Genomic DNA, 22605 nt, shown 5'->3' on the forward strand with positions numbered 1-22605 from the left:
CCAAAAGTTAGAGTCTGGGGATTTATAGAGATGGATGGAGTGAAAGGAGCTGAGAGCTCTTAGCACACGTTCTGGTCAAAGAAGCTGCGTTTCATTCTTAGACTGTAAAACCCTGACGAACATCAAAGCTGGATAGCTCTGTCACTATCAGTAAGTGCAGTGCTATGGGACTCAGTATAATATATAATATAAAGGACTAGAAGTCTTATATTTTTTGTGTTTGGTGCATTTTTTAAACAATACAATTTTAAAAGATTTTCTTTAACAAACACACACAGACACACTTGAGTAGATGAAAAGCCATTTGTAAAGATAACGAGGGACACACTGGGTGATACAGACTGATAATGCTGCATGCCAAAGGCAGAGTGCTGTCTCTACTGTCAGTGACGTGGCTTTCTCATGCAAGGATGTTTTAACCTTCCTCTCGTGTTAGCTTTCTGTTATCATCTCTTATGTTAGCGGGTCGGTTTTGACCCGTGAATTAAATCAGCTATAAAATATACTAAAAACAATAAGTTATCATCCAATTTGTTTCTCATCTCTTGGTTACCTTGTTAGGCTTCCTTATCCATGAAAATGTTGGTTTTAATACTTTTGGTGTGGGCATCTGGGTCTTTTTTTGTCACTATACCCCTCGATTTCAATTAAAAAAAATTGTAAAATTAACCTCAAGAGAATCATATTAATAAATAAAAGGTTTCTGTGTTACCTGAGTATTACTGAGGGGTATAGGACACATCTCTTAAATAAATCTGTTTTATTGATTTTTTTCATTTTAAGATTAATAACTAAAATGACATCTATGGTGTTACGGGTCAATTCCGACCCATAGACATTTACATCAAGAAAAGACAAAAAAAGTGTTTTTTTCAGCAGTAGACCTTTAATATAAACTGAAAAAAAGAAAAAGTCCTCTCCTCCTTTGTTTTGGTTATAGCCGTGGGTAATTGTGGGCTTTTTATCACTTCCCAATGATACAGCTTCACCTCAGTTTCCTTTGTGAAGTTCTTGTCCGAGGTCATATCTGGTAAAAAATAAAATAAAATATCACAGCTGATATTGTGATCCTGCAGTCCAGTGGTCATATGGAGGACCACACATTTTCATTGTTTCTTCTCAGGGGTGCCACTCGCAGCTTTGACTGTGAAAATCTGTACATTCCAGGCATAGTTGGTTTTTGCATCACAGGCTTCCCAGATTTTTCTGCCGTTTTTCCCTGGCTTACTGGGTATATATTGCCGGTAGGGGCATTTTCCTCAAAAAGTGGACAAGACGTTCATCCACTGTCACCTCTGGCCCTGGGATGAACATCAGTGGAAGAAGCTGCACCCATCTCTCCCAGACATCCCTGATGGGAGCAAGCTTGTCAGACCTCGGTCTGGTCTCTCTGTTGTCAAATCTGAGGACTCTTGAATCAAAATGATATCAAATGTGTGAAGTGACATCGTTGCCCAGAAAATGTTTCTGCCTGTCGATGCATCCCATAGACGATCAGTGGCCTCATTGCAGCATCTGTACACTCCAGCAAGAACAATGAAAGCATCCAGGTATTCCTCATCATGTCGCCATGGACTTTTTTTTCCTTCAAGGTTTATCATAGTAATGATGATTCTTTCTAGTGACAATGGCATAAATATCTCAAAACATCTCTTGATGTCACTGACTTTGGTCAGAGCAAACCTTGTGATTCCAGGGGTCATTTTGATGACATTTGCAGCAGCTGCCCTGCCATGTACATCATGAGGTACTGAGCTCCAAAAGATCTTACCATTTTTGGACTTGAATCTTTCAGCAGGAGTAGCTTCAGCACCAGCGACCTCTACCTCTGATCAGATGTGTCTGTGTCTTCTGGATGATAGTCCACATTGTCTTCCTCCTTAGAAACCTGCCCATCTGAATCGCTATGCTGCTCTGTGTCCTCTCCTTCATTTTCACCAAAAATATGATCCAGAACTTAGCTCACTGTGAATCTTCTTCTCATTTTTTGTATGCTGCAAATTGTAAATGTGCACTCTGGAAGTCAAATGGCCACTCAAATAGTGAATTCACCTCACATGCCCGTGTTTATTTTGTTCTGTTTTTGTGCAGGTATAATGCAAAAAACATGCAAAATAAGAATACCCTAAAGCTCATATGATTAGGAGAGGTGCTTGCTGTAAGTGTTTTAGCTGACAGTGCACTTATGATTTCAGTTTTGGCTTTAATTATTGCTTTATACTCATAATATTATACCTGGGTCGAAGCCGACCCTAACAACACAAAGGTCATAATTTCAACTAGGGCATTTTATAATTTTGTGAAAATATTTTTTTTGGTTTTATTTTGTAGAAATAGAGGTTCCTGACAAAGTCAAAAAGCCTTGAAACAATAAACAAATGTATGTGATTTTTTTATGCATTTGAAATTTAAAATGGGTCGGTGCCGACCCTAACACGAGAGGAGGGTTAAGCTGAAACAACAGGGTACACGTCACAAGAGTGAGACATTATGCAGCATAGCAACAGTGTGCTGGGAGCGAGTTACCTCGCTGTCTAAGCTGATTTGACACAGTCAGGTGAAGCAAGTTCTAAGTTTTCTGGGGAAGACTTTTTCTTGGCTATATAACAGTTGTAGCAAACCATCTTGCTCTTAAGCCATAAGGTGGACTCTAGTAAAAAAACAAAAACAAAAACAAACTATTCTCTCAAAGGGGAAAAGGGTGATGACAAACAGTTTCTTTAGATAAGGATCTGGACACAGAGACAGGACACACTGTCACAAAATAGTAAGTTACTCTATCTTTGTGAGACAGTGATGAGCTGTGCTGTTGGTCTACGACATTGGTCCAGATTAAATTATTCCTACAAACAATGAATGGATTAGACATATGTACGAAGGAGGATTAGGGCCACTGAAAAAAAAACGTGGGCACGTCTTTTTTTTTTCTTCTTTTCCAGAATTCTGAGAAAAAAGTCAGAATTCTGACTTTTTCAACAGAATTATTTTTTCTCAGAATTCTGACTTTAATCTCAGAATTTTGAGAAAAAAGTCAGAATTCTGACTTTAATTTCAGAATTCTGATTTTTTTCATCAGAATAATTTTTTCTTAGATTTCTGAGATTAATTTCATCAGAATTATATTTTCTCAGAATTCTGACATTTTTCTCAGAATTCTGGAAAAGAAGAAGAAGAAAAAAAAGACGTGCGCACGTTTTTTCCCCAGTGGCCCTAATCCTCTTCCGTACATATGATTACACCCTGACTTTTATTTTTATATTTATTTGCAATTTGTGTAGTGGAATTCTTTGAGGTCAAGCAAGTCAAGCACTGATCGTTCCAGTGAAATCTAAAAATAAATGTCTATTTAAACCCAAGTGAAGCAATCTCTCCTTGTACACATCAATTAGCATTCTGTCCCATAATCTTCTTGCATTGCCTGTTTGAGCCTTCCTTTAAATTACTGCCATCTTGTCGCCATAGCCGGCTTTTGTCTATGGAAGCAGGCTTGATTCTGCTTGGCTACCATGTGGTGGCCACATGGTTGCCACCACATGCTATTGTATTTGTACATAGATACGGTCCTGCTAAAAATATTTCTTAATATTTTAATATTTTAATAATTCTTGCATTGAATAACTCAAAGTCAAGATTTGGATGATTTGCAGTTCAAAGTAACCCTTATTTATCTTATACTAGGTCTTGAGGAAGCACTTTAATTCAGCTTCTGTCTGAAACAAGCTATTTTAGCCTCTTTCACCCTTCCTTAAGTTAATATTCTCCTGATTGGTTGCCCCTTGCAAACAGAAGATCTTCCGCTCTCACAGCCAGAGCTGTGTGTCTGAGATAACCACATTAGGGCTATCAGCCCTCAATAATGTCAAAGACAGCCAAGAGGAGAAATAACAGATAGAAATTGAGTGGTTTCGAGCAGTCTGAGTCTGAGCTTTTGCCTCACTGGAATTACTTGTACATAGACTGATTTTTTTTTTTTTTTTACCATTTTAGTGGTTCACAGTATATACAACAGGGAAAACACAATTAACCTAAAGCTACCACTTATTGCATTTTTCATTCATTCACATAAAATATACCATATTACCTCAGATTCTGTCCTTCACTTAACATCAGCTACCAAAGGTAGCCGACTTGTTATAATTTCCTCCCTGTAATTAATTGTACCCTGTTAAAGATACTGGATTATGCTGTTTATACAAACTCAACCTCTTGCATTTCTCATAAATTAAAACCTTCAAGTTTTTTTCGTGGATACAAACCCTGCTTAATGCAACTTTTAGATGAAACATTGACCATATTTGTTGTGGAAAACAACAAACACGGTAAATGTTTTAAATGGCTGTTTTATTATTTGAACAATTGTTAAAGAGGTGGATTTGAGGCAGAAAAGAGATAACAGTTAATCACATTATTACTTGCACCTGGTTAATGTATGTAAACACATCATTTTAGCAGCAGGGGCTAATAACTTTAGAGACGAGGCACTACTGAACAGCCCTTCAGTTGTGGTTTTATGTAAAAGTTTTAACAAATATTTAATGGTTTTCCAGAAATTGGATACAGATAATTAAGCCCACAAGAGGATTAAGCTCTCCACTGCCTCCATGACTTTTCATCATTATGGTTCAGAGTGTATGGAAGTATTGGATGAATTGCTTAAGGTCTGCATATTCCCCACAGGCTTTCATCTGGCCAAAATACCATTTTCAATTTAGCCTGACTGAATACATGCAAAAATGACACTGACATCAACTGCGGCTGGACTTTTGTGTTGAATGCAGATTTGGTGTGCTAGCATGAGCCGTGTTAAATTGCCCTTTGATAACAAGTTAAAATGATAATAAAGGCTTTTAACTCATGGTGCTGTCTCACAGAGATCTCATTCTCTTATCGCATGAAATACAATGATTAAGTCTCCTTACGCCTTACTTACAAGTAAATTAAGCTATAGTAGGTTTCATGTAGCGCTGCACTGCAAACAAGTTACACACATCTTGAGATGTTTTGATGATTTATATTCAAACCAATTCACAAACCTTATCAGAGGAGGGCTACAAGGTGGTGTACAGTACACCTGGTGCTGGGAGTGTAGTGTCAAGATGGGCATCTGGTGTGAAATGTTTGTCAAATATGTCTAAGAATGAAATGTCCACACTGGATCAGCGGGAGCTGGGCTACTTTTGAAAGGTTCATGGATGCAGTAAAAGAAGATATGCGGAGCACTGACAGAAGAGATGCAAGGGACAGGGCAGATGATCCGCTGTGGCCACCTCTAAAGTGAGCAACCAAAAGAAGATTAAACAAAGATTTAAACAAAGACACCACATAAACTGTGCCCAAAAGGGTTAGATATTGCTGGAAAAGCACACTTCTTTTTAGGGGTCTGAATAGTATGGGACCAGTTTCACTGCAAACACGGATCATTTTGATCCTAGTTCACTAAATTGTTTAGAGTAAGAATACCAAGGTATAAGGATTTATTTACACTGTATTTTTAATACAGTGCCTCATGAATGTGCTGATAGTGTAAGAAATGGAGCTCATTTTGCTTCACTATTGTATCGCTTCTTGTCACACGTTTGACTACCGCAGCGCACAAGTGACAGAGGGAACTCTGAAATGCTGCCAGGGCATGGAGATGAATGTTTTCTGCCTCTGCACATGGTCTGATCTGTCTTGCTTCAGTCCCTCTTACATCATTGCACGTGCCCTGGGGCTTTCTCTCTACAGAGCAGGCGTTCTGTATTTAGAGCCTGATTTATACACAAACACACATACCACTAGGGAAAGCGCAATGAGTGCCCCCCGCATCCCCCATCCCTGCTGCCACAATTGCCAGCAATATAATCATCTTCCCACACTTCACTGTGCGTTTAAGGATAGCATAAAAAAAGAAAGGGAAAAAAACAACAACCTATGAAAGCAAATAGTAATTTCAAATTCGTAGGTGGATGGAAAAGCAGATATGGCTGGTTTAACATTTTCTTGACCCATTCAATTTAAAGAATTTTTTGTTTGTTTATTCATTTCTTGCATTTTTTTTAAACTTCCAACTCTCCATTTAAATCTTCTTTCTTTTACTCCCTCCCTGCATGGCTGGTAAGACTTGCTGTGGAACTCAATCGATACCCTGCAGACTCTGTGAACGCCAAAGAAGAATCCATCTGGTAAATGCACAACGGGAAGAGAAACGAAAAATAACTCTTATTTCTGCTTTTTTTTCCCTCTCCCCCCCTCTGTCTGTCTTTGTTCTCAGGTTGTTAGAGAGCTCGTTGCTCAACGCAGAAGTGAAGGAAGGAGAGATTCTGCCTCCTACCATCCAGAGGCTGATGAAAGGATACAACAAGTACCTCAGGCCTTTCTTTGACAGTAAGGGAACTGCAGACACAGGCAGCCATGGAAATGACAGAACACCCAGGGGAAATCTGCGTTTGACAGAGAACGAGATGGGTTCATAATGCAATTTTGTGCTTGCGTGTCCCATCTCAGATAATATATGCTGACATACATACATTAAAATTTACGCCAGTTTAATTTAGCTTTGAAATTGGTGTACTCCATTACTTTCTGCGTACAGGCATGGAGGTTTAACCATGTTATGAAGCCCTGAACGCGCATACACAAGACTTACTTTAACACATACAATACATGGTCTTATTTAGATTCCAGTTTCCACCAGGTGACCAATTTGTTTGCAATAGAGGAACAAAGTCTGCCACAATGTGTGCTTTCAGAAGAAGAACAATGTTATGTCATTCCCCGCAAATCCCTCGCTACAGTTATTGTTCTGAGCTCCGGGAATCCATCACAATGTGATTATGGTTTGTTTACTCGCTGTTTGATCTGTAATAACACCTTGGACTTTACCAAGGCGAATGCTATTCAGCGTAATCACCAGTCCTCCCGCCTGGAAGCACAAGCTTGGCACACGGTAATGGTAAAAGCGCTAGCAAAGAGACATATTCACACACCCACACGCGCATATGCCTTTGCATTTCAGGCACTGCTGGAACCTCCATTAATTTTATTCATTCTTTTACATTTGCATTTTCTTTGCCACAAAAACAGTTAAATTTGGTTAAACTTTGCAATGATTCACTTCTCATCTGGGCCAGATAACCTCAAGCACAGCCAGCAGGTCTGCACAATGCCGTCTGAGCGCTCATTTTTGGCGTTTGAAGTGGATTGCCTCCTTACTCAAAAACTAATAATCATCATTTCTAGCACATAAACACCCTTAAAGGAATAACTGAGCATTTTGGATAATCACTTTCTTGCCTGGATTTAAAGGAGAGCCACACTCTCACACTCTGTTCCTTTAATACTAAACTCCACAAGAAACACTTTTATACAGTAGATTTACATGCATCTCATTGGCACATACAGTATCTGCAGTATGACACCAGACTCATTTGTGTGTCTCTGAGGAAAAAAAATGACTGATAAGTAAAAGGGAAGGAGAATAGAAAGATGAAACACGGGAGAGCAGCAAAGTTACCCTGTCTTTGATGGTGAATCAGGAAGAATTAATTCCCTCAAGGAGGTTCACACTCGACAGACTGCAGCTGGTGGATAGAAGTGGGGGTCTTTAGCATTTTTAAATATGCTGTCCTCCAATAACCTTACATTATATAACACAATGTTTTATTATGCAACACTATATATATGCCTGTGTCCTCAAAATACCCTTTTATGTCATCACACTCAGACACAATCTAGAAAAAGGTCAGAGAGAGAAATTTTTTAGCCCCACTTTTGCGTTCCACAACAGTTCAATATAAAGCAGAGAGGGTGTGACACGTTACTTATTTTTGAAGGCAGCTCTCAAGCAGTAGCAAGCTGCCGGTTCTGAGCGCAGCTGCTCCCGCCTTGCCTGGCTATGACGGATGAAGCTGTGGTCGATTATTTAGTTATCGTTTCAAGTTCAGCTGCTGTTGTCGTATGATAGCTACTGCTTGAAGTTAGGGTGCTTCCAAGACAGATGTGCTGCTAGTACAGCATAAAAATTAAGGAATACAGACCATTTTAATACAATTCTTAGTCAGCACCAATACACACACAATAACTTACAATTGCAGAAAAAAGTTCATGATTTTATATATTTATCTATAACCCTAATCAGTTAAATGGTTTCAAGGGAAAAAAAGCTATCCAAAACATATGCGCATATGTATACAGGGAGTGCAGAATTATTAGGCAAGTTGTATTTTTGAGGAATAATTTTATTATTGAACAACAACCATGTTCTCAATGAACCCAAAAAACTCATTAATATCAAAGCTGAATGTTTTTGGAAGTAGTTTTTAGTTTGTTTTTAGTTTTAGCTATTTTAGGGGGATATCTGTGTGTGCAGGTGACTATTACTGTGCATAATTATTAGGCAACTTAACAAAAAACAAATATATACCCATTTCAATTATTTATTTTTACCAGTGAAACCAATATAACATCTCCACATTCACAAATACCGGTATACATTTCTGACATTCAAAAACAAAACAAAAACAAATCAGCGACCAACATAGCCACCTTTCTTTGCAAGGACACTCAAAAGCCTGCCATCCATGGATTCTGTCAGTGTTTTGATCTGTTCACCATCAACATTGCGTGCAGCAGCAACCACAGCCTCCCAGACACTGTTCAGAGAGGTGTACTGTTTTCCCTCCTTGTAAATCTCACATTTGATGATGGACCACAGGTTCTCAATGGGGTTCAGATCAGGTGAACAAGGAGGCCATGTCATTAGTTTTTCTTCTTTTATACCCTTTCTTGCCAGCCACGCTGTGGAGTACTTGGACGCGTTTGATGGAGCATTGTCCTGCATGAAAATCATGTTTTTCTTGAAGGATGCAGACTTCTTCCTGTACCACTGCTTGAAGGAGGTGTCTTCCAGAAACTGGCAGTAGGACTGGGAGTTGAGCTTGACTCCATCCTCAACCCGAAAAGGCCCCACAAGCTCATCTTTGATGATACCAGCCCAAACCAGTACTCCACCTCCACCTTGCTGGCGTCTGAGTCGGACTGGAGCTCTCTGCCCTTTACCAATCCAGCCACGGGCCCATCCATCTGGCCCATCAAGACTCACTCTCATTTCATCAGTCCATAAAACCTTAGAAAAACCAGTCTTGAGATATTTCTTGGCCCAGTCTTGACGTTTCAGCTTGTGTGTCTTGTTCAGTGGTGGTCGTCTTTCAGCCTTTCTTACCTTGGCCATGTCTCTGAGTATTGCACACCTTGTGCTTTTGGGCACTCCAGTGATGTTGCAGCTCTGAAATATGGCCAAACTGGTGGCAAGTGGCATCTTGGCAGCTGCACGCTTGACTTTTCTCAGTTCATGGGCAGTTATTTTGCGCCTTGGTTTTTCCACACGCTTCTTGCGACCCTGTTGACTATTTTGAATGAAACGCTTGATTGTTCGATGATCACGCTTCAGAAGCTTTGCAATTTTGAGACTGCTGCATCCCTCTGCAAGATATCTCACTATTTTTGACTTTTCTGAGCCTGTCAAGTCCTTCTTTTGACCCATTTTGCCAAAGGAAAGGACGTTGCCTAATAATTATGCACACCTGATATAGGGTGTTGATGTCATTAGACCACACCCCTTCTCATCACAGAGATGCACATCACCTAATATGCTTAATTGGTAGTAGGCTTTCGAGCCTATACAGCTTGGAGTAAGACAACATGCATGAAGAAGATGATGTGGACAAAATACTCATTTGCCTAATAATTCTGCACTCCCTGTATATATATACATATACACACAGCCACTGCCACTTCGAATACACTTTGTTTTTGCTTTGCAGATCATTGTATTTGAAATTTTGAATGTTTTCCCTTTCCTGTGTTTGTTTTGTTGATATTTTAATAGTTTTAAATTAAAGAAAGGTTATAAGAAAAAATAACTGGCCGTAAGTTAAAAAGTGATTATTCCCCCCCCCGAGGACACTTTCACTAGCCAAACCCAGGTGTGATTACCTGTTGAATCAAGAAAACACTTAAATAGCACCTGTCTGACAAAGTGAAGCAGGCTAAAGGATCTGAACAAAACATGACAGAAACACAGCATGGCACGGTCTTAAGAAACTCAAGGACTGATGAGAAACAGTCCCTCACATCTATCAGTCTGGAAAGGATTACAAAGCCATTTCTAAAGCTTTGGGACTGGCTTTGGGAATTACGTTGAAAGCCATTCTCCACAAAAGGAGAAGACTTGGAACAGGTGAGAATCTTCGCTGGAGTGTGGGCCTCCAAAAAAATGACTCCAGGAATCATTCAGATCTCATAAAAGAACCCTGGGTAGCATTTACAGAACTGCAGGCCTTACTTGTTTCAGTTATGGTAAGTGTTCATCATTCAGAAAAAAGAAAGTGACTCTGCAAAAATGACATCCATGGGAGAGTTCGAAGGCAAAACCACTGCTGACCAAAAATATCCCAACGGATTGGTTGGTCAAGATGTTTTTGGCAAATGTGGCAAAAACATCTCGACCACTCTCAAGACTTTTGGCAAAATATTCTCTTGACTGATGAGACAAAAGATGAACTTGTTAGAAAGCTTGAATCCTGTTACAGCTGTCGTAAAAGTAACTGTAAATGATAGAAACATCAATTCTGCTCTCTACCATAAAATCCCGACAGTAAATGTCCAGCCATCAGTCATGGCCTGAAGGTCAAGCCCATTTGGGCAGGATAATGATTTGAAACACACTAGCAAGTCTATCGTGAATGGCTCAAAAACTTCCAAAACAAAGTTTTTAGAGTGTCCTAGTCAGAGTCTAGCCTTAAATCCATGCTCAAAACCTCTCAAATGTGGTTAAAATTAAATAAGTCTGTGAAGAAGAGTGGGCCAAAATTCCTCTACAGTGACATGAAAGACTCATTGCCAGTTGATAGCAAATGCTTGGTTGCAGACTTGCTGCCAATAGTGGCACAAGCAGTTACCAGGTTTAGGGGGCATTTAGTTTCTCACATAGGGCCAGATAGGCTTGAATAGCATTATTCCCTTATTAAATGAAATCATCTTTTGAAATCTGCGTTTTGTATTTATTTTGGTCGTCTTTGTCAAATGTCTTAGGCTAAAAGTAAAAAAACATCATCAAATCAAATTCGACCTGATAAAATGTGAGCCTTTGATTTTATCTCACAAATAAACATTTCTGGTTAATATTGATCAGGCCTCTAACACATCACCTTAGAATAATTTTAAAGCAATACATTCAAGTTTGGGTTTCCTCACATGACTGGTTTGCGTCAGGCCTCTTGTCCAACTCCTGTTGGATTTAAGTGATTCTGGAGCTTCGAATCTTTGGTCTTCTTTAGCTGTATTTTGGTAGAACATCTTGTGTTCTGTGCACTATTTTCTTGTCGCATTACCCACACTCTCTTAAAACTGAGATCATTTGTTTCCTGACATAATTTGATCTGATTCAAAATGCTTTGCTTCATCAGTGATGGTAGCCTTCTTGCCCTTGAGGCAGCCAAACAGCCCTGAAAAAATTATCCTCCCATCCCCGTGTTTTAGAGATGAGATGCTGTAAGGGTTTGATGATTTAATACAGTGAAATCCATTACAACAAACAGTTGTAGAATGGTCTGCCCAAAAGCTGGCTGGATGTCTGCATGATGACAGCAAACTGCATACAGGTATCACTGGTCTTTTCGGAGATGGTTAGAGATGGTTTTCTAATATTTACAGTTTTTTTGTTTGCAACAGTATCCACAATTCTTTTTCTGAAGACCTGAGAAATCTATTTTGTTAATGCCATGATCACTACCTTAAAACTTGATAACCTTGCAAGCTTTTGCCACACTACTGTACCTTTGTATGATAAAGTGTTGCTAAACTGCCTTGGTCATATAAAACAGGTGCCGTGGGACCCTCCTCCACCTGGATTCTGTGTGCCGTGTGCGTGAAAATTACAACTGGCACCAAAAACTCTACTTAACATTCTGCTGCAGTGAGGCTCCAGCATTGCCTTTAGATTTGCATCTCTTATGCCATGTTGCTGCTGTAACCCTTTAACATAAAACATAAGAACTTTTTAAATTGTCACATGAAAATAAGATAAGAAGCGTGGCCTTAAATGTGAATGTTTCACAGCCAAAATTGTGAGAACTAAAGCCCAACTGTGGCTACAGCCACACTCCCAGTGGCAGCTGTGTCATCCCAAGGCTGCACTCATAATGAGATCTTCAGTCTGTTTTGGCAGCGGTCAGTGGGAGAGGTGCTAAACTCGGTCCTCTGGTTTTCTTTCTAAATTACTTGTGTCTGTGTAGACACAGCTGAGTGGGCAGTGACACTCACAGCACTCATAACCAGCTGAGGTCAACCTGAATATATAATAATGTGTCATGATACAGCTCAGCCTTTCTCCATGTGCCACAGAAAAAGTTATTTTCAAGCAAAACATAGACTTTAGTTTGTCTGTCAGTCTGCCAGATAGACTATTAACAAAGATTAATGTAGACTAAAAGTGAAGGGAGTAAGCAGTGTGTGAACATAGAGCAGTATGTTTTTGAATGGTTTCTTCTTTTTTTCTAGATGGTCCGGTAACAGTGGGTATGAGTTTGGACATTGCCAGCATTGACACCATTTCAGAGATCAACATGGTAAGAGTATCACACTACTTTCTGAAATTAAACAATGAAAACATGCACTACCAATCAAAGTTTCTTAATTAATGGTCTTTCCTTTAGTTTCACTACTTTCTACAATGTAGATAAATACTGAAGACATTAAATATATAGAGCAACATATATGGAATTATGTAGCAAAGAAAAAATTGAAAGAAAAGTCTAAATATGTCTTATATTTTAGATTCCTCAAAGTAGCCACCCTTTGCTTTGCTGGCAGCGCTGCAAACCCTTGGCCTTCTCTCAGTAAGCTTCATGATGTAGTCACCTGAAATGGTTTTCACTTCACAGGTGTGTCTTGTCAGGGTTCATTTGTGGAGTTTCTTGCCTTCTTAATGGGCAAGTCAGGTTGGCACAGCTGACAGCCCTATTTGACAACTGAATTCTTCTTATGGCAAGAACCAATCAGCTAAGTAAAGAGAAACCACAGTCCATCATTGCTTTAAGAACTAAAGGTCAGTCAGTCCAGAAATTTGCTAAAACTTTGAACGTGTCCCCAAGTGACATATTCAGTCAAAGTCAAAACATCAAGCACTACAACAAAACTGGCTGACACGAAGACTGCCCCAGGAAAGGAAGACCAAGAGTGCTGGAAAATGGACTGGTTCTTATATAGCGCTTTTCTACTCTTCTGAGCACTCAAAGTGCTTTACACAACTTGTGCATTCACACAAGCACATTTTTCCTAGGTGCTTTCTAACTGACATTCACACTCCGATGGATGCATCAGAGAGCAATTTGGGGTTAATATCTTGCCCAAGGATATTTGGCATGCAGACTATGGGAAGCCAGGAATCGAACCACCAACCTTCCAATCAGTAGATGACCTCCTCTACCACCTGAGCTACAGCCACCCCCAAGTCACCTCTGCTTCTGAGGATAAATTCATCCAAGTCACCAGCCTCAAATTGCATCTCAGATTAGAGCCATGCAGAGCTCCAGTAGCAGACACATCAACTGTTCAGAGGAGAATCAGGCCTTTATGGTCAAATAACTGCTAAGACACCACGACTAAGGAAAAGCAACAAGCAGAAGAGATTTGTTTGGGCCAAACAGTACTAGGAATGGATCAGACAAGTGAAAATCTGTGCTTTGGTCTGATGAGGCCAGGTTTTAGATCTTTGGTTCCACCCACAGAAAAGATGATTGGATGGTCTCTACAAGCATGATTTTTTTTTTTTTTTTTTTTTTTTTTTTTTTTTGGCCTGTCCCGTTTGGCTCTTTTGCCATCAGAATTGTTGTCTAAAGGCAAAGAAAGATGCCCAACGGATTTACTTTACCAAACTGACCATCCCAGCCTTGCCGTAATGGTCCATTTGATTCACCTTTTATTGTTTATTTTATTTTCACTTACTGAATACGGGACAGACTCTACAAGCATGATTACCACCGTGAAGCATGCAGGAGGAGGTGTGATGGTGTGGGGTGTTGACACTGTTGGGGATTTATTCAAAACTGAAGGCACAATGAACCAGCATGTCTACCACAGCATCCTGCAGCGACATGCCATCCCATCCTGTTTGCGTTTAGTTGGGCCATCATTAATTTTACAACAGGGCAATGACCCCAAACACATCTCCAGGCTGTGTAAGGGCTCTTTGACCACGAAGGAGAGTGATGGTGTGCTGCACCAGATGGCCTGGCCTCCACAGTCACCTGACCTAAACTCAGTCGAGATGGTTTGGGATGAGATGGATTGCAGGGTGAAGGCAAAAGGGTCAACAAGTGCTCAGCATCTCTGGGAACTCCTTCAAGACTGTTGGAAAACCATTTCAGGTGACGACCTCATGAAGCTTATCACAAGAATACCAAGAATGTGCAAAACAGTAATGAAAGCGAAGGGTGGCTATTTTGAAGAATCTAAAATCTAAAATATGTTTTCAGTTTCACACTTTTTTGTTTACTACATAATTCCATATGTGTTCATTTATAGTTTTATAGTTGCCTTCAGTGAGAATCTACAATGTAAATAGTCATGAAAATAAAGAAAAACCATTACCAAACTTTTGACTGGTAGTATCGATACATTTCATGGGTCCCTAACTAATAAACCACAAAGGTTAAAACTGATTAAATGCAACAAGAAACTGTGCAATGCAGGTCAGAACACATCATTTTTCCGAGTTTATTGATCAGTCTGTCTGTATTGTGAAATGTTTGAAAAAGCATCATACCTGTAAGCAGTTATGAAAAGTTTATTGCCTTTTTCCTCACTTCTTTTAACCTGATGTGTACACGTTTTTTTGGTATGACCACCTTTATTCTTCAAAGCTGTCTGAACTTTCAAGCTTTCTCAAAATTTCTACAAGTAGTCTTCTCCAATAGTTCTCCAAGCTTCCTGAACTACATTCAAAGCTTTTCTTTGGATGTCAGCTGCCTTTTATTCTGTTCGTTGTTAAGATGATCCCACACCGCTTCAATAATGTTGAGGTCCAGGATCTCTGGAGGCCAGTCCATGACTGATAGCTTTCCACTGTGTATTTTCTATACAAATATACTGTGCTGCATTGGCCTTGAGTTTGGGATCATCGCACCGCTGAAAAATTAAGCTGTTGCCAATCAGATGCTTTCCAGATGGTATTACATGGTGGATCAAAATCTGATGGTATTTTTCTGCATTTACAATTCCAATAATTTGAAAAGATAGGGTTAAGTAGAGACCCACTCTTGTATCCCTCTTCTAAACTCCTCCATACATATTGATGAAACTTTGAATTTGTATTCATCACTCTATTAGACCTGTTGTCACTTATTTTCAGCTCAGTTCTTGTATAATTGGCATACCTCAGCTTTGTCTCTCATGTTATCCTCCCTAAGAATTGCTTCTTGATGCCACTATTCTGTTAAGATAATTTATTTCGCTTCAGCAAATAGTGTGGTGGAATAACTCTGAGGCCCTGTGTCAGGTCATTGCTGGACCTTTTTTTTTACTGCTTCTTAAGGACACGGCTTTCAGTAAATGAAAAAAGAAGCCAAAACCCAGAAAACAACTTTGAAATACCTTTAGGAAGCCTAGTAAACTATTGCTTAAGACCACTTTAAAAAATTACCAGAAAGTCTAGCTCCTTGGAAGAAAAACTTAAAGAATTTTATGCACTTTATATTTTTGGATTGCATTTTGGAACTTACATATCTGAGGACATGTAAGGTCAACAGACATAGATAATCATCCCCATGCTGGACCTTCAATGAAGCAACTTAAAATTAAAAGTAGGGAAGACAGAATTTAAAACATATTTTCAAGAGTTAATCCATGTTTAAAAGAAAAATCTTTATCAAAAAACTAAGCTACAAAAGTTTCAGTATACTGGAAGTGCATACTCGTTTTGCTCATATGAGATTGGACTTTCTTGACTAAGAGTGGTCGACCAGCCTTAATTAAATAGTGAGTGCAACAATGACTTTCCTTTGGGAATGGTTCATTCCTGCAATGCTTGCTTTGTGAGAAAATTCTGCTTACAGCTAGCATGCAACACATGAAAATGGTTACATTGTCTCACATGATGCAACAGTAAGACTTTGAAAAATAATGTCATGAAGAAAAAAATAAGTTCAGTGTGCTAAAAGAACAGAACAAACTTGAACAGAACTTGCTGATTTGAAGCAATGTTTTGAATTACTGCTGTTTGAGGCACATAAGGGCTTTGGGCTATGTAAAAATTGCAAAAATTGTAAAAATACAACAACACTGAGCTCGGTTTGCAAAAACATGACTTGTCTGTCAGCACATTACTGACATGCTTTGTAAAAACAGTGTATCAGCTCTGCTAATGACCTGTTCGGGCCTCATTACTGCAGGACTACACGGCTACCATATTCCTCCGCCAGCGATGGACTGATGAGCGCTTGGTGTTTGAAGGCAACAAGAGCCTGAGCCTTGACGGGCGGCTAGTTGAGCTCCTCTGGGTCCCAGACACGTTTATTGTTGACTCCAAGAAATCCTTCCTCCATGACATCACTGTGGAGAACAGGCTGATCCGCATCTTCCCCAACGGGACTGTCCTTTACGCACTAAGGTGGGGTAACAAATAAAGATTGTGCGTTGATGGGCTTGTTCTGTTTATTGTTTTCTGCTTTGACAGACAATGAAAAGTAGTCCGGGGAATGGATAGGAACATTGGCTGAGGGAAGAAGCGTGGGTTGAATATGAGATAATGTGATTGCGAAGCAGGGAGTTTTGTCAATTCTATTACTTGTGTATTGGATTGTATGAGTATAGGACCATGTGATTTGGCAATACAAAGAGCTGTGGGCTATCAATGCAACATAAGTCCTGTTAGGATCTGGGAAACAGATATTGTACTGTGTGCAAGGCTTAAGATCTGATGGGATCTTGGCAGGCTTCTCAAATTTGTATTACCTTTGCACTCATAGATACTGAGTCAAGCAGGCAGCTTTTTTAAAACTGTGGTGAGAGGGATTTAAACAGCCTACTGTGTTACTGTCACATGCTGTAACCTCAACTCATCAACAGATTGAGGAGCTGTCCATGATCTGGATTTGACTTCATTGACTCAATTCTTTTGTTTTTTTTTTTTAATTATTCTTCGATATACAGTTTGTGCGGAAAGTATTCAGTGCTTAACTCCTTCCAGATTTGGTCATTTTACAGCCTTATTCCAAAATGGATTGAATGTATTTTTCACCTCACAATTCTACACACAATGCCCCATAATGTCAAAGTGGAAATAAATTCCTTCAAACTCATGCAAATTTATTAAAATAAATAAATAAAACATGTACATAAATATTCACAGCCTTTGCTCAGTACTCTGTTGACCTCTGACAACAATAGCCTCAAGTCTTTTTTCAGTATGACACTACAAGCTTTGAACACTTACTTTTAGGCAGATTCATTCTTCTTTGCAGAACCTTGCAAACAGTGGATGGGGAGTTGGGGAGGTTGTTCAACAGGCGTTCAATTCTAGGCTCTGGCTGGGGCATTCGACAAGATTCACAGAGTGGTCCAGAAGCCATTCCTTTGTTATCTTGGCTGTGTGCTTACGGTCATTGTCCTGTTGGAAGATAAACCCTCATCCCAGTCCGAGGTCCGGAGTGCTCTAAAGCAAGTTGCCATCGAGGATATCTCCGTACATTGCTGCATTCATCTTTCCCTCAACCCTGACTAGTCTCTCAGTTCCTGATGCTGAAAAACATTTCTGCAGCATGATGCTTCCACCATCGTGCTTAAGTGTAGGGATGGTATTGGCTAGGTGATGATCGCTGCCTGGTTTCCTCCAGAAATGATGTTTGGCATTCAGGCCAAAGAGTTCAGTATTGGTTTCAGCAGACCAGAGCATTTTGTTTCTCATGGTCTGAGAGTCCTTCAGGTACCTTTTGCAGACTCCAGGCTGGATTGTGCTCTGAAATGCACTGTCAACCATAGGACCTTATATGGACAGGTGTGTGCCTTTCCAAATCATGTGCAGTCAACTAAATCGACCACTGGTGGGGTATGTGGGTGTTATGTTATAGTAACCTGAGTTAGGTAGTCTCTCTTCACAGTCCATCCGTATATAGTACAGTATTTTAAACGTGAACATGAGTTGTGTTTCTTTTTAAAAAAAAAAACAAGACGTGTCATCCTTAAGTACAGCGAAATTCAATTTCTTGACTTATTGTTGGGAATAAATAAGAGTTTCTCCAGTCTTCATGGACCTTTGCTTTCAATACAAAGAAGTGCTTACCGTCTACGCTTCAGTGTGGCAGAAAAATGTGGAGGAGGATGGTGCTTCACAGTCAGAGAACACGACTAGTGAGAGTAAAACAAGCCAGAAAAGATAGTCAGGAGAGAAATGACCACCTTGGGGAATTGGAGCTGTGAAAAATGACAGAGTGAAGTGAGAAATATGAGGTGCTGGAGGAAAGGGACAGCTGTGGTAAATGTTTCAGTGCTGTGCCTGGAGGGAATACATGAGAAAGCACTGAGATGATTGTAGCCAAAGGTTAAGCAATTAAAGGAAAAGCTAATTTGAAAAGGATATTGTATGCCACTTTCATGCTTTCAAAGTCTCCAGGAATAACAAATATCATTTGCCGTTGGTAACCTTTTTCATGGACTTAAATAACATTTCTGTTGTCTAGGATTACCACCACTGTGGCTTGCAACATGGACCTGACCAAGTATCCCATGGACAAGCAGACCTGCACGCTACAACTGGAGAGCTGTAAGGCCACTTTATATTTAAAGAAAATCTGATCTTTGCTACCTGAAGCTGTGGCAGAGTTGTTGGTGGGTGGGCATAATTTCAAGTAAATCCGATCAAAACAAAGGATGAAATGGATCACTTTCATGTTCTGCATTGGTTGTGTGTGTGTGTGTGTGTTTGTAAAATTGCACGAATGTCACACATCATACATAAACTGGATTTACTTCAGTCTTGATGAAATGTTTCATAAAGGACATAACTGCTGCTGTGAAAAAAAAGAAAAATACAGCTAGTGCCTCGGGTTACAACTGAACCACCTATAAAAACACTGCACAATGAAAGTCAAGAAAATGAAAATTTAAAAAAAATGCAACGAGAGGAAAAACAGCCAGTGGTTGAGGTAGGGAGGATGCTATGGTCTGCAACAATGATTGCCTGAAGGTGCTTTTTATTTGTACGGTAAAAACTCTGCAATATTAGAGCGAAAACCATAACAATGAGATTATCCCTTATGAGCAAGCACTTGTTGAAAGTAGGGAGAAGAAACTCCCTATTAACAAGAAGAAACCCCCAAAGGGTTAGAGCAGTGGTTCTTAACCTTGTTGGAGGTACCGAACCCCACCAGTTTCATATGTGCAGTCACTGAATCCCTCTTTAGTGAAAAATAAAATGTGATTTTTTTTTTCTTTATGCTTTATCCACCATCAGGCCGGGGTCTTTCTGTGTGGAGTTTGCATGTTCTCCCCGTGTCTGCGTGGGTTCCCTCCGGGTACTCCGGCTTCCTCCCACCGTCCAAAGACATGCAGTTTGTGGGGATAGGTTAATTGGATAATCCAAATTGCCACTAGGTGTGAATGTGAGTATGAATGGTTGTCTGTCCTTGTGTGTTAGCCCTGCGACAGACTGGCGACCTGTCCATGGTGTACCCCGCCTCTCGCCCTATGACAGCTGGGATTGGCTCCAGCACCCCCCGCGACCCTGAAAAGGATAAGCGGTAGCGAATGGATGGATGGATGGATTTTTTTTTCCAAATTCAAGACATAGATATGTTTTTTACTGGTGCACAAAATGAGCCGCGCATGTCAAGGCGGAGGCTCTGCCGAACCCCTGAGACTGACTCACCGAACCCCTAGGGTTCGATCGAACCCAGGTTAAGAACCACTGGGTTAGAGGATTAGAACTGTCCAAACTAGTCTTATTGTTACGATGTCAGATACAGTGCTCCCGTAAATGCCGCTGCTTTTTTCATGGTGCTCTTTCGTAAAGATACACCAAAATAAATTACTAAATTTTTGTGCAAATTCAACACGGAAGATCTGTAATCACTCATTTTGCTGCTTTCTTGGATATTCGGCTGCTAATCTGTTCTTTACATCACTACCACTCAAAACACTCAAACTCAAAACTGACATCATTACACTAGTCCAGTTTCTTTGAGCCAGTCAGCCTCTACTCCATGTGGTTTCAATTTCACTGCTTTACCATCATTCTCCCTTTCAGACTCGTTCATGCACCTCAGGTCCATCTAAGCCTTCATCTTCATCTTGACCATCACCAATGTCTAGACCCTGAGGGATACAACCTTAAATTTTGTCACTGCTGGGATCCCATTCTGGCATGATGGCATCGTCGGAGTCTAATCATGTTTTGCTTTAGGCACCTAAGTGCTTGGTTATATTAGGAAAAGGCTTGTGGCTTGGGTTGATATACAGCCATATTTCAACAACATCAGTTGCACTTTGTGGGCTAGGGTTTGGTCAAATGTACCATAAGAGAATGGTAAGAAAAATAGTAATAATAGGTGACATGAAAATAAAAATAACCCTCACCCAGCTGTTGTTTAAGACCTACTTTTGGCTACTCATTGGCAGATTTGTACACCAGATGCCTTTCCTTATTGGTATAGTGACTTAGACAAGTAAAACCTTTCTGGTTCAACCCAGAGAGGAGAGGCATACAGTATAATCCAAGCCAGTGGTAACATTGCTGTAAGTGCATGAAGTCTATTACAGCTAACAACATTACAAATACTTTACTTGTGGTTGAAACATACTAAAGTTAGCAGAAGCATTGTAATGAGCAAAAATGGCAGACTGGGGCAGCTGTGCATTCTTTGTTTGAAAAGATAGCAATGGAAAAATATTTTCCATGGTGACATCAGTAATGTAAGAAAAGCCTGGACAGCTAAGACAGTATTTCATAGAGGAGCACTGTTTTAATAGGGGTCCATGTCCACATAAAGCACTTTTTGCACTGGAAATGCCTGTCACCTCATTTTTATAGCACTTCTCTTAAGCTCTCATTGTTGCTAGGTTACAAAATCCTTCTTTCTAAAAGTTTTCTTTTTCCACCATGAATTACTCTGTTGATATTGTAATTCGTGCCCTCCTTTTCAGCACTGTCAACGCTCAGCTTGATATGATTTGTACAGAAAATCTATGCCATCTTTGCACACAGACCCTAACGTACTTTGGCAAAAAAAAAAAAAAGAGCTAAAAGAAAGCAAAAATTACAAAAACATGGCATGACAACAGTTTGGTAGACAGATCCACATACTATCAGGGTTTCTCATTTAATTCATTTTTTGCACATTGTATTGTGCTATGAACTAAATGTTAAATGGAAAAATCATTTTCTGCATTTGTCTACCCTTAATAATGAAAAAGTAAAAACATCCCATTTCTTTACAGCATTTCCAATTCAGAATCTCAGGGCGGGGCTGGATACAGTCCCAACTATGGTTAGCTCTTAATCAGTGTTCCCTCTAATTTTTCATGTTTCTGAGCAAACACACAAACTCCCTGAGCAGTCCCTTGGACCACTGTGAGCAACAGCAGACGTGTGCACTGTGGTCACGCTAGCATCGACTCCATCCAAGTCACATGGTTTATTAAAATAATCAAATTAAAGCATTTACATTTATGTTAGACTACTTTTAATTAAGTGCTTTAGCCCACTTACAATGAAAATTAATAAATAAATCTTGTTCATGACCTGTGTGGTATGTTAACACTATTGGAAGTAAAAACAACTTGAACTCCAATTTTGAAAACACAACTTTCTTTCTTTTCTTTTTTTTAAATAAAGCTCTGACTTGTATTATGAGTATGAGTCTGTGGTCTGGGAGAGAGTCTGTAACTCTCTGTCTGCAAAATACAGTATATGATGACCAATGTTGGGCAATTAATTATATAGTTACTTCTTCAAAAAAAGTTTTTTGCAGCTGTTTACCTAAAAATGCTGCCAAGGCGGTTTTTTAATAAACATTTCAAACTATTTACAGAACAATCAGCTGTTCTGCATCAAATCTGATGCCACACAAATTATTTGTGCCACTCCAAAACATAATTTCTGTCCACTATGAGATAAAGGAGAACAACAGCCTGCAGGCCTGACAACAGGAGATGTATCACTCCTGTAACATTCAGCAGTCGCCTCATTGTTCTGACACACACAACCAAACTGTTGACTACACTACACACTAACTACACAAGATTTGAGCTAAACATCTCTTGCATCTCAAAACACTGCAGTCACTCCTAAAACTTCCCCCCCTTCCTAAACAATAAATGCCATGTTGGCATATCATTTTTTGATTAGTCGACATGGTACATTTTTCGACCAATAGGAAAGGGTGGAGGTTTTTGTGTTGTCATTGCTCACAGGCTTTCGAGCGTTTTCCTTATAAAACGCAGTTTTTACCGTTTCTTCCCGCAGTAAATATAAACAACGACAGTATTCAGGAAGAAAACCAAACGTTGCATATATTTTTTATCATAACTCTGGTTTTACTTGGCCTATGAACACAATTTAAAAACTGGTAT

At 39.7% G+C, this 22605-nt stretch overlaps 1 protein-coding gene across 2 annotated transcripts in view; it reads left to right on the forward strand.

Annotated features, from left to right (window-relative positions):
* Window positions 1-22605, forward strand: part of LOC309720369 (gamma-aminobutyric acid receptor subunit pi) — a 69732-nt gene that overhangs the window by 39789 nt on the left and 7338 nt on the right. For both annotated transcript variants that reach the window (XM_082557224.1, XM_082557225.1), the window contains exons 3-6: window positions 6254-6366; window positions 12541-12608; window positions 16431-16648; window positions 18717-18799. In XM_082557224.1, the coding sequence (XP_082413350.1) occupies window positions 6254-6366; window positions 12541-12608; window positions 16431-16648; window positions 18717-18799 (482 nt within the window). The remainder of the gene's footprint in view (window positions 1-6253; window positions 6367-12540; window positions 12609-16430; window positions 16649-18716; window positions 18800-22605) is intronic.

Source organism: Aulonocara stuartgranti (assembly GCF_965226115.1).
Source record: "Aulonocara stuartgranti genome assembly, chromosome: 13".
Lineage (NCBI taxonomy): Eukaryota > Metazoa > Chordata > Actinopteri > Cichliformes > Cichlidae > Aulonocara > Aulonocara stuartgranti.